General features: G+C 42.7%; 1 protein-coding gene and 1 long non-coding RNA gene across 2 annotated transcripts in view; one reads left to right on the top strand and one right to left on the bottom strand.

Moving 5' to 3' along the window:
* LOC142827834 (uncharacterized) overlaps positions 1 to 16,922 on the top strand; it is a 63,652-nt gene that overhangs the window by 10,149 nt on the left and 36,581 nt on the right. The window lies entirely within an intron of this gene.
* The window catches only part of MDN1 (midasin AAA ATPase 1), a 162,318-nt gene that overhangs the window by 8,686 nt on the left and 136,710 nt on the right, over positions 1 to 16,922 (bottom strand). The window contains exons 88-95 of the mRNA XM_075923877.1: positions 16,588 to 16,723; positions 15,399 to 15,733; positions 13,422 to 13,583; positions 11,461 to 11,562; positions 10,887 to 11,088; positions 9,700 to 9,876; positions 8,518 to 8,675; positions 6,794 to 6,883 (exon numbers count right to left, since the gene is read on the bottom strand). Coding sequence (XP_075779992.1) covers positions 6,794 to 6,883; positions 8,518 to 8,675; positions 9,700 to 9,876; positions 10,887 to 11,088; positions 11,461 to 11,562; positions 13,422 to 13,583; positions 15,399 to 15,733; positions 16,588 to 16,723 — 1,362 coding nt within the window. The remainder of the gene's footprint in view (positions 1 to 6,793; positions 6,884 to 8,517; positions 8,676 to 9,699; positions 9,877 to 10,886; positions 11,089 to 11,460; positions 11,563 to 13,421; positions 13,584 to 15,398; positions 15,734 to 16,587; positions 16,724 to 16,922) is intronic.

The raw sequence follows: 16,922 nt of genomic DNA on the forward strand, positions 1-16,922 counted from the left end.
GGAGCTTGCGAACAGGTGAGTGCTAATAGGGAGTTTAGAGAGGGAGTTGGGAAGGGGGCGAGGTTCTCTTGCCTTTCTTTTTAAATCCCTTCTCCGGGACAGCAGCGATGGATGGTGATAGGTCTGCTGTTGTTACCTGCACAGCGTGTGCAATGTTCGTCTTCCTCCCAGAAGAAAGAACGGATTTCATCTGCACGAAGTACAAGCTGGTCGCCATTTTGGAAGAAAAAATTAGGACTGGAGGCCCAAGTGTCGACCCTACGCTCAGAGACGATGAAGACTTCCTCAATAGAAGGCAGCATTTAATCCTTCAAGCCTGGGAGGCAGAAGAGCCAGAGAGGGTAGTACGTGACCAGGAAGAGAACTGGCAGCATGTAACTTCTAGAAGGGGAAAAAAGGGAATCCCCCAATGCTATAGAGGTAAGTAATCGCTTTCAGGCTCTTTCCACAGGCACTGCAGTGTTGAATGTTCTGGAAGGGACCTCACAAGGAAGAAAACGGAAGGGAACACCATCTACTGGAAGACATGGGATGCGTAGTCCTAGGGATGGTGGTTCCACGGCCACCCCCCCCCAAAGAAAACGATGGGTGGTGGTGGTTGGGGACTCCCTCCTAAGAGGGACTGAGCCATCCATCTGCCATCCGGACCTTGAATCTCGAGAGGTGTGCTGCTTACCGGGAGCTCGCATTCAGGATATGACTGAGAGGCTTACCAAACTGATTACATCTTCGGATCGCTACCCCTTCCTGCTTCTCCACGTGGGAACTAACGATACGGCCAAGAATGACCTTGAGCGGGTTACTGCGGATTATGTAGTGCTGGAAAGGATCCAAGAATTCGGAGCGCAAATGGTGTTCTTGTCCATCCTCCCTGTTGAAGGGAAAGGACTGGGCAGGGATCGTCCAATTGAGGAAGTAAATGCGTGGTTGCGCAGGTGGTGTCGCAGAGAGGGATTTGGTTTCTTCGACCATGGAACCCTGTTCCGGGCACAAGGATTGTTAGAAAGAGATAGGATCCACCTAACCAAGAGAGGAAGGAGTATCTTCGCGGGCAGGCTTGCAAACCTAGTGAGGAGGGCTTTAAACTAGGTTCGTCAGGGAACGGTGACCAAAACCCTGAGGAGAGTGGGAAAGTCGGATACCGGGAAGAAATGCAGAGAGGAACGAGCAAGAAAGGAGGATCCCTGATTCGAATGGAGAAGAGAGGGCGATCAACTGGTTACCTGAGGTGTTTGTACACTAATGCGAGAAGCCTGGGCAACAAACAGGAAGAACTGGAGGCCCCGGCCCAGTCCAAGAAATATGCTTTAATTAGGACAACAGAGACTTGGTGGGATGACTTGCATGACTGGAGTGCTGTCATGGAAGGGTATAGACTGTTCAGGAAGAACAGGCAGGGGAGAAAAGGAGGAGGAGTTGCACTATATGTAAGAGAGCACTATGATTGCTCTGAACTCCAGTATAAAGAGGGAGAAAAACCTGTTGAGAGTCTATGGGTTAAGTTTAAAGGAGCAAACAACAGCAGTGATGTTGTGGTTGGGGTCTGCTACAGGCCACCAAATCAGGTGGATGAGGTAGATGAGGCTTTCTTTGGACAACTGAGAGAAGCTTCCAGATCGCAGGCCCTGGTTCTCATGGGGGACCTTAATCACCCTGACATCTGTTGGGAAACCAATACGGCAGTACACAGGCAATCCAGGAAGTTTTTGGAGAATGTTGGGGATAACTTCTGACACAAGTGCTGAAGGATACGACCAGGGGCTGTGCGCAGCTTGACCTTCTGCTCACAAACAGGGAGGAACTAATAGTGGAAGTAGAGGTGACAACCTGGGAAGCAGTGATCATGAGATGATAGATTTCAGGATACTGACCAAAAGAAGAAAAGAGAGTAGTAAAATACACACCTTTGACTTTAAAAAAGCAGATTTTGACTCCCTCAAAGATCTGATGGGCAGAATCCCCTGGGATGCTAACATGAAGGGGAAAGGAGTCCAGGACAGCTGTCAGTAATTTAAAGAAGCCTTATTGAAAGCACAGAAAGAAACCATCCCGACGCATAACAGGAGAGGCAACATGGTAGGAGACCGGATTGGCTTACAGGGGAAATCCTTGGTGAACTTAAGCACAAAAAGGAAGCTTACAAAAAGTGGAAACTTGGACAAATGACCAGGGAGAGGTTTAAATATATAGCTCGAGAATGCCGGGGGGTTATCAAGAAGGCGAAAGTGCAAATGGAATGGCGACTAGCTAAGGCTGTGAAGGATAATAAGAAAGGGTTCTACAGGCATGTTAACAAGAAGGTGGTGATCAGAGAGGGTGTGCGGCCCCTACTGGATGAAGTAGGTAACCTAGTGACAGAAGATGTGGGGAAAGCCGAAGTACTCGATGCTTTCTTTGCCTCTGTATTCACAGACAAGGTGGGCTCCCAAATTAATGCGCTAAGTGACGCAAGATGGGATGAAGATGGACAGCCCATGGTGGGTAAAGAACAGGTTAGGAACTATTTAGAAAAGCTAAACGTACACAAATCCATGGCTCCAGACTTAATGCATCCTAGGGTACTGAGGGAGTTGGCAAATGTCATTGAGGAGCCTTTGGCCATTATCTTTGAAAAGTCGTGGAGATCGGGAGAAATCTTGGATGACTGGAAAAAGGTAAATGTAGTGCCCATCTTCAAAAAAGGGAAGAAGGACGATCCAGGGAACTATAGGCCAGTCAGTCTTACCTCGGTTCCTAGAAAAATCATGAAAGGGATCCTTAAGGAATCCATTTTGAGGCACTTGGAAGAGAAGAAAGTGATTAGGAATAGTCAGCATGGATTCACAAAGGGCAAGTTGTGCCTGACCAATCTGATTAGCTTCTATGATGAGGTAACTAGCTCTGTGGACATGGGGAAGTCAGTGGATGTGATGTACCTTGACTTTAGCAAGGCTTTTGATATGGTCTCCCACAATATTCTTGCCAGCAAGTTAAGGGAATATGGATTGGATAAATGGACGGTAAGATGGATAGAAAGATGGCTAGAAGGCCACGCCCAGCGAGTAGTGATCAACGGCTCGATGTCAGGATGGTGGTCGGTTTCTAGCAGAGTGCCCCAAGGTTCAGTTCTAGGACCGACTTTGTTCAATATCTTTATTCATGACCTGGATGAGGGGATGGATTGCACCCTCAGCAAGTTTGTGGATGACACTAAGCTAGGGGGAGAGGCAGATACACTTGGGGGCAGAGATAGGGTCCAGAGTGACAAACAAATTGGAGGATTGGGCCACAAGGAATCTGATGAGGTTCAACAAGGACAAGTGCAGAGTCCTGCACTTGGGACAGAAGAATCCCAAGCATAGTTACAAGCTGGGGACCAACCAGTTAAGTAGTAGTTCTGCAGAAAAGGACCTGGGGGTTACAGTGGATGAGAAGCTGGATACGAGTCAACAGTGTGCCCTTGTAGCCAAGTATCAGAGGGGTAGCCGTGTTACTCTGAATCTGCAAAAGCAGCTACCGCTATGCTTACCTGCATGCCTCCAGCTTCCATCCCGGACACACCACACGATCCGTTGTTTACAGCCAAGCACTGAGGTACAACCGCATATGCTCCAACCCCTCAAACAGAGACCTACACCTACAAGATCTTCAACAAGCATTCTGTAAACTACGATACCCACATGAGGAAGTGAGGAGACAGATTGACAGAGCCAGACGTGTACCCAGAAGCCTCCTGCTACGGGACAAGCCCAAGAAAGAAACCAACAGAACACCCCTGGCCATCACCTATAGTCGTCAGTTAAAACCTCTCCAATGCATCATTAATGATCTACAACCCATCCTGGACAATGATCCCTCGCTTTCACAGGCCTTGGGAGGCAGGCCAGTCCTTGCTACAGACAACCCGCCAACCTGAAGCATATTCTCACCAGCAACTATACACCGCACCATAATAACTCTAACTCAGGAACCAATTCATGCAACAAACCTCGGTGCCAACTCTGCCCACATATATACACCAGCAACACCATCACAGGACCTAACCAGATCAGCCATACTGTCACTGGTTCATTCTCCTGCACATCTACTAACGTAATATATGCCATCATGTTCCAACAATGCCCCTCTGCTATATACATCGGCCAAACTGGACAGTCCCTACATAAAAGAATCAATGGACACAAATCAGATATTAGGAATGGCAACATACAAAAACCTGTAGAGGAACACTTCAATCTCCCTGGACACACAATTGCAGATCTAAAGGAGCCATCCTGCAGCAAAAAAACTTCAGGACCAGACTTCAAAGAGAAACTGCTGAGCTACAGTTCATCTTCAAGTTTGACACAATCAACTCAGGATTAAACAAAGACTGTGAATGGCTCACAAACTACAAAAGCAGCTTCTCCTCTCTTGGAATTCACACCTCCAGATCAGCTACTAGAAGTGGGTCTCATCCTCCCTGATTGGATCCACCTTGTCATCTCCAGCCTGATTCTGGCCTGCATATTTATACCTGCCTCTGGAAATTTCCACTACACGCATCTGACGAAGTGGGTCTTTTCCCACGAAAGCTTATGCTCCAACCCTTCAGTTAGTATATAAGGTGCCACTGGACTCCTTGCCGCTCTTGTAGCCAAGAAGGCTAATGGCATATTAGGTTGCATTAAGAGGAGTATTGCCAGTCAATCCAGAGATATGATTATTCCGCTTTATTTGGCTTTGGTGAGGCCACATCTGGAGTATTGTGTACAGTTCTGGGCCCCCCATTACAAAAAGCATGTGGACGCATTGGAGAGGGTCCAGCGGAGGGCAACCAAAATGATTAGGGGGCTGGAGCATATGATTTATGAGGAGAGGCTGAGGGAGGTGGGTCTGTTTAGTCTGCAGAAGAGAAGAGTGAGGGGGATTTGATAGCAGCCTTCAACTTCCTGAAGGGAGGTTCCAAAGAGAATGGAGAGAGGCTGTCCTCAGTAGTGACAGATGGCAGAACAAGGAGCAATGGTCTCAAGTTGTGGTGGGAAAGGTCCAGGTTAGATATTAAGAAAAACTATTTCACTAGGAGGGTAGTGAAGCACTGGAATGGGTTACCTATGGAAGTAGTGGAGTCTCCATCCCTAGAGGTGTTTAAGTCTTGGCTTGACAAAGCCCTGGCTGGGTTGATTTAGTTGGGATTGGTCCTGCCTAGAGCAGGGGGCTGGACTTGATGACCTTCTGAGGTCTCTTCCAGCTTTATGGTTCTAAGATTCTATGACTGCCTTTATTATGGACAAATGAAAAGCTGTGAAATAGCACTTGAAAGGAGAGAGCACAAGTCTGAGGATGAGATAGGACAATGTAAGTCCTTCAGGTGAAAATGAAAAGCCTTCAGGTGAAGTTAGTGGGAAATGCTTGACAAAGACTCATTTCTGGGCCCCAGTTGAATGCTCAAGAGAAACCCTTCTAAAGGTAGAACAGTGTACTTGTGCGGAGCTGGAATTTCAAATAAGGATGTTAAATAATCGTTAATTTACTAGTCAAGTAGCCGATGGAATTCCATCGACTACTCGATAGGCACTGCCGCATTCCTCCTTTGGAATGTACAAGAGCCCTCACTCTCTGGAAAGACGCAGTACATGTATTTATTTCTTCCAATGACTCCTACCATACCAAGAGAAGTGTAACTGAAACATGTTACTCTGAATTGGTTTGCGTTAGTGAACCAAGCAGTAGCTAATCTCTCAGTGTGAATTTGCAAGAGACACTGTTTTAAAGGGCAGTTTTTGCAATCTGAACAAACAGTATAGTGCCTTTTCCTTTAAAATTAATCTTACTAAACTTGTAACATGCCTGGAAAAATGTCAGCGAAGGGCTAGAATTCTAGCTTCTCTTTGATTAGTAAGGAACATAGTTGTGTACGTCTCCTGCAAATGGATCTGCTTAAGCATGAGAGTTGCCTGAGCAGTTTCCTTTGCTGGAGAAGGTCCTTATATCACAAGACAGCAGAACATGATGCACAAATATCCCATATTTTAGTCTACTCATCTGCAAAGAGAAGACTTTATTAGCATTCGATTTTAAAAACCTCCCTTTAAATATTACAGTATGCCAATGTCCAATGGATATTCTTGCCTCCAAGTCTACACCAAATAGTTTAACATTATACAATGGCAATTGTAGTAGAAAAATAGTAATGTTTCAATAGTTAAGCTAGCCCTATAACAAGATGACTGCTGTCTCATGGTCTCTGAGACTGGGTGTTAAAAATTACATCACTTTTCAGCAGGGTGAGTTCCATTAAGAGAAGTCTCCATAATGACAATTTTAATCAGGTAATTTTCAATACAATTAAGTTAATAGCTGTGGTAATTGCAGCCTAGTTGCAGAAAGTTCTGGCATTAGACAACCTTAAAACAGACATTTTTAACACTGAAGATGAAGGGGACAACTTCCAGCAGTAATGGCTACAGACTAATATTTAGTTAAAGTGGTGTGTAACATTGGTAAATTGCACGTGTTGCCTACTCAATGTGGAAGGACTTGCCAGGTATGAGAGGAAAATTTCTCACTATGAGTTTTAAAGGTCATTACCAGAGCAAGTTCAAAACAAGCACTAAACTGTAGATAATGCTTTGGAAACATGATTTGAATCACTGCCCAGCTGTAAGATCTGTGTTCAAGAAGTTTAAAGGACAAACTAACCACCACAAGACAGAAGGAGATTCAAATTGCTTAGTCTAAAAATCAGATTCCAAGTTTTCATCCATGATTTCAATAGGATTGCAACATGAAAGAATGCACACTAAGGATTCCTATGGCAGGTTAAATCACTAACCTCATCTGAGTTTCCAGACTGCTGAGTTTGCCACGCCTCCAGTTGTTTTTCCAGTTCCTGTCTCAACTCTTCAGGATCTTTAATTATGTGCTAAAAGTACAGTTATGAGAAATGGAGACAGTCCACATATCAGTAAACTTGAATCCTCACAGCATAACACAAAAAATTAGTAAGAGCCATATAATAATGGCTGAAATACTTAGAAAACCAAGTTTAGCTTTCATTTTAAATTTCCATGATTGCTAGAAATCTCTTTGTGTTCTTCCAAATAGACAACATAATTTTGGTTGTTACATGTAGTTTGTGTATGTATTAGAAATACTGAATTTCAAGGTGACTGATTTAAGTTGCCCTGTGACAAACTGTTGATTTTAATCACAACATTAAAAAGAAAAATCACTCTATTTCAATTTATTTAAATTTCCAAAAGGAAAAGGTCACTCTGCAGCTGTTGGTAGAATCTATTTTTTTCTATTCCATATATTAACAGAATACGGCAAGTCACCCATCAGGCTAATACTGTTTGACATCTTATGCACGATTTGTTAAAACAACAGTTCAAATTATATTTCCTCAGTCTTCACTGATAGTAAAATAAAACAGGATCTCAGATACCAAACTTAGTAACTTAACTGGTCTACAGTATATGGGCTATATAGTTGGAATTAAGATAAATCTCTAAAACCTGCATGTTAGAAAGTTTAAAAAATAGTTTTTCTTTATTGGGTTTTGTATTAAACAAAATATTCAGCCCTGGAGAATCCAAACAGTGCTGATAATTTCTGATCCTACAAGGAAGAGTGAGTGAGTGACTGAGTGAGTGAGTGTCAGAGAGAGAGAGAGAGAGAGACTGAGACTCAGCTTGCTTGCTAAAAGCAAAGGGAGACCTCAACCTTTTACCCCATGGCTTAGGTAAGTTGTGCTTCCTTCCTCATCTGGCACAGATGAGCTCCCCTCCTGTTTCAATTTCTTTTAATCACTTGTATGTTTCCTCCTATTCATGAAAGAGCTAGATAATTCAGACCACAATAACATAGCATCTTTGACATCTTTGCAAAGTTGCACTTTTCTTCATGTGTCATTTGACACTACTAGCATGTACAGGAACTTCAAAATATATTCCCCCTATCCCCAAAACTAACTAAAACCATGATGCAGTAATACTACAAATGAAGAGAAAAGGGTTTCTGCAATATCACACTAAAACAGTTTCTCCGTCATAGACTGGCTCTCCTCACAGCATATGTATATACAAGAACAGCTAATTATAAACTACACTACCACAACCTATACCACAATTCTCCCCCAGCTGTCCCAGCAACTTGCAAAATTCTTCCCCTACTGCATATTTTAATTTGCAGCCAAAGATTACAATAAAACAGGAAAAAAGTGCTCTTAAAATCTACAAACTGGTTTGGTGCAAGAGAAATCTACTGAAGTAAAAAGAGGCCCAAATCTTCCCTGCTGTTATAGCTATTCCACTGCTACTGTTGCACAGCTCCCACAACCCATCAGTGCAGGGAACTCCTGTCCACCCCTCCTCCTTTACATTGGTGTTTAACCTGCAGGAGACACCCTAGATGTTAGCATGTAGTGGGAGAAATAAGAGTTTACATTCTAAATAAATACTTCTCAACCATCAGGATATACTGGATAGCTTCTCTCTTCTCTAACTATTTCATATTCTTATGTAAAACAACAGTAGGATGCTTTTGGTACAGTACCGGGACTGAGGTGCTCAACAAAAATTGATGGGCTGTGTGTACAGTAGAATCTTGGCTTCTTTCAGGTCCTTCTGACAGCTTTGGTGATTTGTCTGCTGTAGAATCTTTGACCTCCTCGGAGTTGAAAGCCTGGATTTCCAACTCTGCTTCATCAGACCCTATAGTTACGTAGTGCATATTTACTAAACATCATGTCCACCAGAACATACATGTTCTTAAATTATGGCTACTGTATCTTGGCTCCCACTGAGCAGAGAATTCCCAGGTCTATAATGTGCTTTGGAGCGTTTCCTCTTTGGACAGTCTGCAGTCTTCCTGTCAGCTGAGCAGCGGCTCAGTTCTACTGCCCTTCTTCCCTTTGAGACATTTCATTTCTTCATTCCATTCTCGCTCAACCCATCTAACCATTTTCTTCTCCAATTGGTACTTCTGTGCTGCTGCACCTGAGGAGACCATGCAGCTAACCTCCCCAATACTCTTATATGATGTTAAAAATGGGGGGTTTTGCATGCACTTGTGTGCTACTGTCATTTAGACTGGAATGCATCTATTAACAAGGGTGGGCAAGATGCAGCCCAGGGGCCAGATCTGGCCCACCAAGCCTTTCAATCTGTCCCATGGCCCATCCCACTGGATCAGTAGGCAGGGAATAGCCCCAGGGTTCAGAGCGGCTGGCTGCTCCATCTGCTTTTCTAAACCAGTCAGGGTGAGAGAGAGAAGGTTTGTGTGCTGGGAACCCCCTCCTTTACCCAAACTCCCTCTCAGACCCCACACCCTCTCCTGTATCCCAATTCCCTACCCCAAGCTCCCTTTGGAACTCAGCTTCCATCCCAGACCTCACACCCCCTCCATAAAAAAGTGTAACCCCTGACCACTTATCAAATTTTTGGAGTGGCTCCCCATGATAAATTATTGCCCACCCCAATCTATAAACTAGTGAACAAGTAGAAGAATTGAGTCTACACACTTGAACGGAAACCATTTGCCTTCTTTACAGAAGCAAAAAAAGATGAGAGATCACTAAGCTGAAAGGAAGTAGCAAGGCATTCTGCTACTAATCCAATTTAAAGAATAGTTAATGCAGGTTATTGCCTTGGACTACCCATTAAAAGCAGATATTTCAAAAATATTGATATAGAACTTCTTTAAGGGAAGTGAGAAGGCTATTTAAGGAGAGCTTACCAGCAGGTTTAGGGGCACTAGACTTCTTTACTTCTGGCTTCAGCTCCTTTGTATCTACAGCACTGAGATCTTCATTGTTCTGCATTTCTGTTTCCATGGCTGCATCTTCAGAAACCACATCTTCCTTCTCTTCACCAAGAGGCAAAGTAGGTTTCTGCTGCTCCTTGCTGGCTACATCTATACAAAGGGAACAGAGCATCCATGAAAAGAAAAAGAAAAACCAACAATTTTGCTTTCGGAGGTTCTTCCATACCAGTATAGCCCTGCACGGATACAGAATTTGTACCTGCATCTGCAAAATGAGCTACAGATATCCTCATCGACATCTGCGGATACAGATGCCTGCAGCTATTTGCGGATTTGCAGGGCTATATATATCAGCACAACAGGAAAATCATAGATCGCATTTCACATACATGCAGCTTCTATTTTGTCTTCTTTCAAGGTTTCACCAAGTAAAACTTAAATCTGTGAAGCTGTTGAATGGGTAGAATAATCTGTCTCAGCTACTGTCTCAATCATTACACCGTCTGTGCTGTGCTATGCTAGGGAACTAATGGTGTTAAGCTATTCAAATTGATTATGCTTTTTAAGGTACTGCTTTTTTACTCTCTCCCCAAAACAAACCAACCAACCCCAATGCACCAAAAAAAGCCAGCAACTTATGTCATATATAATAAACAAAAAGCTTACGGAGTTAAAACCACTGTGAAATGATCAGGTTAACAATTAAGACATGCAACACAAACAATGTGAGATTCATGGTAAAGTTTTTCAAAGTGATGCAGGTGCCCAAGTCTCATTTTAAAACGAGACTGGGCCTTAGAATCAAAATCAATGGCATTTAGGGTCCTAAGTGCCTATTTCACTTTTGAAAATAGGATTTAGGCACTTCTGAAATCTTTAAGCTTGATTTACTGGGTCCAACTTTTCTAGTACTAATGAAACAGTGACTTTATAACAAAAGAGGAGAAAAAAGCAATTAATCTGAAAAGATAAAAAACCAAGAAATGTATTAAAAACAAAAGTCTGCTAAAATCTTTGAACTATTTTGTTCCTACAAACTGAGCCAAAATGATGTAATTAGTACGAAACAGTTCAGATAATAGGAGCCTTGACCTCAATTCTGCAACGTTCATTCTTTAAATCTGAAGTTAATATCTGAAGCCTTATAAACATTACCATACCGTAAGTTTGTGCATCATAGGATTCAGTGCCTTGTTTAATGTGTTCAAATGCATCTGCTTCTTCCACATTTTGATCAGGCTGAGTTGTATTCTGCTTGGATTCACTGCTAGATTCTAGGGTTCTGAGTCGCTTGTGGACGTGTTCGCTGTGGTCCCCCATTGAGCGCTCATTGTCAGCCTGACCAGGTTTCCTCTTAAAACTCTGAAAATGGCAAATCAACAGCAGGTACTTTTGAAAAGCATGGTGGAATCTGATCAGTAAGTTATGAACCAGAGTAGACAAGTCATTTAGTCTAGGCTCAAGGGAGCCGACTGACTCGGTGGGTCCCTGGGTGAACTGGGGATGCTCACAGAAGGGGTGTGGCCTTGGGCAGAAGGGGCAGAGCCAGGGCAGCCAGCCCTTCATACCTCACAGAGTGCCTCCCCCATTCCTCAGAACCATGTGGAGTACTTTGGAGGTTGATATTAAAAGCCCCCCCCCCCCCCCCAACCCTACTGGCAAGCCTGTCTAGGCTATTTGGTATGGCATGTTAGAAATTAATTTTTACTGCTATAATTTGCAAGACAAAGGAACCTGTGTATTTTTTTGGCTTTGTTTCTGAGAAGCCAACCGTGCCATTAAGTTGGATTCATGGCCTTCTGATTGATTTGCATCAGCAGCTCCACTCCCATGTTCCTAAAAGACAGAAGGCCAAGAGGAAAAAACAAACATTCACCTATTATTCATCTGACCTTTAAGAAAGTTGTTACAAGAACTAGGTTTAAATGCTTCAGCAGTTATTGTACAGAAATTCTAGAAACTAAATGGGATTAAAGGGATGACTTTTTATTTTACACAAATGAGCTATGGCTGAGCTGAACTAAGTTCTGAGGAATAAAAATAGGAGCATGTGTATATGTACTATTTATGTAGCATGTAGCCAATACACAATTTCCTGGATGAAGAATTAGTATAAACATCCCCCGACTCCCTGGGAGTCATTTGAAGAAACTGCAGATAAATTAATCTAGATAAACCCAGACTCAAATTTTCGATACCTAATATTGCCTCTTGCTTGTAATTTGTCACTAACTGTATTTAAATTAGTCTATACGCAAACACTCTCCCTATTAGAAAGCCCTTTAAAGTAGGGAAGCTCTGCATGCTGCCCCTGCTTCCAGGGCTGGCCCTGCATGTTCCATTGGCTGGGAAGTGTGGCTAACGAGAGTTGAGGGGGTGACACCTGTTGGTAGCTCACACTATGCAGAGCTACCTGGCCCCTCAGCAGAAGAGAGTCAGACATGGTGGGAGCTACACAGTATCCAGGGAGTCTGCCTTTGCCTTACTGTGATGCTGACTGGGCGTTACATCTCAAGTGAGGTGGCCTGTCTGGAGCCTGCACCTCAACCCTCAACTCCAAAGTTGAAACCCTTCTGCATGCTAATTCCCTCCCAAATCCTGCACCTCTAAACCGCATCCCATATCTCAACCCTCTGACCCACCCCAGAGCCTAACCCTCCCAGCCAGAGCCTGTATCACCTCCCTCATCCCCATAGGCCCCAGCCAAGAGCCCCTTCCTGTGCTCGTTAGGCCTCAGTTGGAGTACTGTGTCCAGTTCTGGGCACCACATTTCAAGAAAGATGGGGAGAAACTGGAGAAGGTCCAGAGAAGAGCACCAAAAATTATTCAAGGTCTAGAAAACATGAACTATGAGGGAAGACTGGAAGAATTGGGCTTGTTTAGCTTAGAAAAGAGAAAACAGAGTGGACATGATAGCAGTTTTCATGTGTCTAAAAGGGTGTTACAAGGAGGAGGGAGGAAAAATTGTTCTCCTTTGGTCTCCGATGATAGGACAAGCAGCAACGGGCTCAAATTGCAGCAAGGGAGGTTTAGGTTGGACATTAGGAAAAATTTCCTAACTGTTGGGGTGGTTAAACACTGGAATAAATTGCCTACGGAGGTTGTGGAATCTCCATCTCTGGAGATATTTAAGAGCAGGTTGGACAGACATCTATCAGGGATGATCTAAATGGTGCTTGGTCCTGCTGTGAGGGCAGGGGACTAGACTTGATGATCGCTTGAGGGCCTTTCCAGTTCTAGTGTTCTATGATTCCTGTTCCCCAATCCCTTCATCCCAATCCATATCTCCAGATGGACTGCTCACTTCCTCCTGTGCCTCAACTTCCTGTTGCATCCAGGAGCCTCTTCCCACACACTGAACCCCCTATTTCTGGCCCCACTTGAACCTAGGGGGATCGCCAAGCCTTTGACCGCCTCAACCCTGGAGGGACTGTAGTGAACCCCAACTGAGGTTTTTCTGTGAATCAATGGCCCCTGGTAGAAAAAAGGTTCCCTACCCCTGCTTTAAACAGTATTTGTTCTGTTCTAGATATGCATAAGGAAGCATTCTGATTAATTTCAAGTTAGAGTCCCTAAATATTAATGACAAGGACAAAACACTTCTAAGATATAATTCCCAAATTTCTTGTTTGTAAAGCATTTAACAAAATCAGAACTCCATTAAAATTCAACTATGATATCTCCATGTATTTCACCTCTTTAGACTGGTCTTTCTCTGAAGCTGCTCCAGCCAGCTCAACAGCACTGTCACACTGTAGATTTTCTTCTCCTGTCTGCCCATATGCTTCATGTTCCATTCGGTCTACAGATTCAGGTAACTGCTCATCCTTCTCTAGAGTATTTTCATCCTCTTCTTCCTGAAGTAATACCAAATACAGCTCTAGCATTCCAAAAATGTAGGAACATGGTCATCATGGTGCAATGAGCTAGTTTAGAAATAAGCAACCGCTATTTTAGCTCAGTGGGGAATCATATTTCTCCCACAAATTTAAAAAAGGCTCTACAGGTGATGCTTACAATTATAGACTGGTGAGTCTAACATCAGCACTGGGAAAAGTAGTTGAAACTATAGTAAAGAATAAAATTATCAGACACACAGATGAACATAATTTGTTGGTGGAAAGTCAACATGGATTCTGTAGAGGGAAATCATGCCTTACTAATCTGCTAGAGCTCTTTGAGGGGGTAAACAAACATGTGGATAAGGGGGATCCAGTGGATATAGTGCACTTAGATTTCCAGAAAGCCTTTGACAGAGTCCCTCACCAAAGGCTCTTAAGTCAAGTAAGTTGTCATGAAGGTCCTCTCATGGATCAATAACTTGTTAAAAGACAGGAAACAAAGGGTACAAATAAATGGTAAATTTTCAGAACAGAGAGAGGTAACTAGAGGAGTCCCCCAAGGGTCTATATTGGGATCAATCCTATTCAACTTATTTATAAATGACCTGGAGAAAGGGGTAAACAGTGAGATGGTAAAATTTGTAGATGACACTAAACTGCTCAAGATAGTTAAGACCAAAGCAGACTGTGAAGAGCTTCAAAAAGATCTCACAAAACTAAGTGACTGGGCAACAAAATGGTAAATGAAATGTAATGTTGATAAATGTAAAGTAATGCACATTGGAAAAAAGAATCCCAATTATATATACACAATGTGATGGGGACTAATTTGGCTGCAACTACTCAAGATAGAGATCTTGGAGCCATTGTGGATAGTTCTCTGAAAATATCCATTCAGTGTGCAGTGGCAGTCTGAAAAGCAAATAGAATGTTAGGAATCATTTAAAAAGGTATAGAGAATAAGACAGCAAATATCTTATTGCCTCTATATAAAACCATGGTACGCCCACATCTTGAATGCTGAGTACAGATGTGGTCGCCTCATCTTAAAAAAAAAGGGGGGGGGCACTGGAAAAGGTTCAGAAAGGGGCAACAAAAGTGATTAGGGGTTTGGAAAAGATCCCATATGAAGAGAGATTAAAGAGACTAGGACTTTTCATCTTAGAAAAGAAGAGACTAAGGGGGGATATGATAGAGGTCTATAAAATCATGACTGGTGTGAAAAAAACTGAAAAAGGAACAGTTATTTATTTGCTCCCATAACATAAGAACTAGGGGTCACCAAATGAAATTAGTAGGTAGCAGGTTTAAAACAAAGGAAGTTTTTCTTCATACAGTGCAGTGTCAATCTGTGGAACTCCTTGCCAGAGGATGTTGTGAAGACCAGGACGTTAACAGGGATCAAAAAAGAACTAGATAAATTCATGGAGGTTAGATCCATCAATGGCTATGAGCCAGGATGGGTAGGAATGGTGTCCGTAGCCTCTGTCAGAGGCTGGAAATGGATGACAGTAGAGGATCATGTGATGATTACTTGTTTTGTTCACTCCCTCTGGGGCACCTGGCATTGGCTACTGTTGAAAGACAGGATACTGGGCTAGATGGACCATACTGGGCTAAGTATGGCCATTCTTATTATATTCTCATGTACACAATGTCATGGGAATTTTGTTTGGGTGTTTCTGTCACTGTTGCCAAAGGAGGGAAAAATCATAAGCCTCTTAATGGAGAAGTAAAAGTTGTTATTCTTCAAATAAAGGACAATTCCTCTGCTACGTTTTATTAAAAGAACCCCTGATGTCCACATAGAGTAAAAACATGTTTTTTAACCTGAGGTTGAAGGCCTTGGTCAGCAGCTGGGATTTTTTTCTCTCTCTCCTCTTCAGCAGATTCTTTATCTTCTGTCAGTGGTTGTATTTCCTCCTCTTCATTTTCCTTAGAGTCTTCTGTATTGCCTTCTTCTTGGTCATCAGGTTCTTCCCCCATTTCTCCTTCCCCCTCTGCATTATCTTCAGAGGTGCCTCCTTCAGCTAGCTCTGGATCTTTGGCTTTATCTCCAGTATCATCTTCATCTTTATCTTTATCTTCTCCTCCCTTATCTTCTCCATTTTCAGTCTCCTCTAAATCCATAGGCTTTTCTTCGATCTCAAAAGGATTTTCCTCTTCTGAATTAAAAGATAAGAAATGGACATAAAACTTTCAGCAAACAGAGACAATCTAATTGGAAGAAAAAAGGCCAGTGCTTCAAAATCCTAACAGGAAAAAATATAGCATCCCTTTATATGGGAAATCACAGATTCTGCATACAAGTCACTTGTGTCCTCCCTATGAAATACAACAAGTATTAATGTAAGTGCCCATCAGAGTCTATTCGTATTAACTAGGCCTGATCTAAGTATTTTTAGCATTAATAGACTTTATTAAGTACAAATAGTTGGAGGTACTACAGAAAGCACAGAGAATGCAGCAGCTGGGCAATTTAACAGTCCTAGAGAGGCTGCTGAATTCATCACTACTCAATGAGCTTTTGGAATAAATTAAATGAAACACGTGGTTTATGAGAGGAAAATCTATTCCATATAGGTGATGGTATGGAATACAGACTCTCATCCAGCCCTACTGTTTGATTCCTGATGCCAAAACATACTAACTATTAGGTACAGGGCGATCCTGCTATAAGTCACCTTGGCATACATCCGCCTTGCACTAAAGTTGACGACACTTGTAGGGAACTGATGCTTTATAAGTCCTCCCATTCCCCGCTCTTATGTTGTGCAAAAAAACAAACAAACCCACAACCACCCAATTTGTACAAATGGAAGTCAGCGGCAGGAAAAAAATTCCCCTCTAAGTTTTTTGGAACATATCTTGAACTTATAGCGAGGACGGCCTGAAAAGCTACCAATGTTGGGGTTGTTGTGCATCCAATTTTCTTATAAAGGATCTTTTCTCCTCAAACTCCTCCCTCTTTGTCTCTACAGACACCCAGCAGAGAACTGAATGATTTCTTAGTTGGCACCTTCTTCATCTTTGTCCTCATCGCTCTTCTCTCCATTCTCTAAGTTCAGGTCATCTGGAAGGTCCAAAGCTTCAGGTTCAGGCTGCTTCTCTTGTTTACCATGATAGGGATCCACCTCATTCTCATCATATTCACGCTGAAAACCAGAAGAAAAAAGCAACATATTGTAAGTAGAGAGAAAGAGGAAAAGGGATAAAAAGCCATTTCTGTAGAACATGGAGATACATATATGGCACATAAAATTTTGAATTCAAAATGGTGAATACTAATGTCTACTTATTAATTTCTAGGCCAGCCTGAACAGTGGGTTTGAAATTGCACTAAAGCAGCATATG

The sequence above is a fragment of the Pelodiscus sinensis genome, chromosome 3, assembly GCF_049634645.1.
Source record: "Pelodiscus sinensis isolate JC-2024 chromosome 3, ASM4963464v1, whole genome shotgun sequence".
In the NCBI taxonomy this organism is placed as follows: domain Eukaryota; kingdom Metazoa; phylum Chordata; order Testudines; family Trionychidae; genus Pelodiscus; species Pelodiscus sinensis.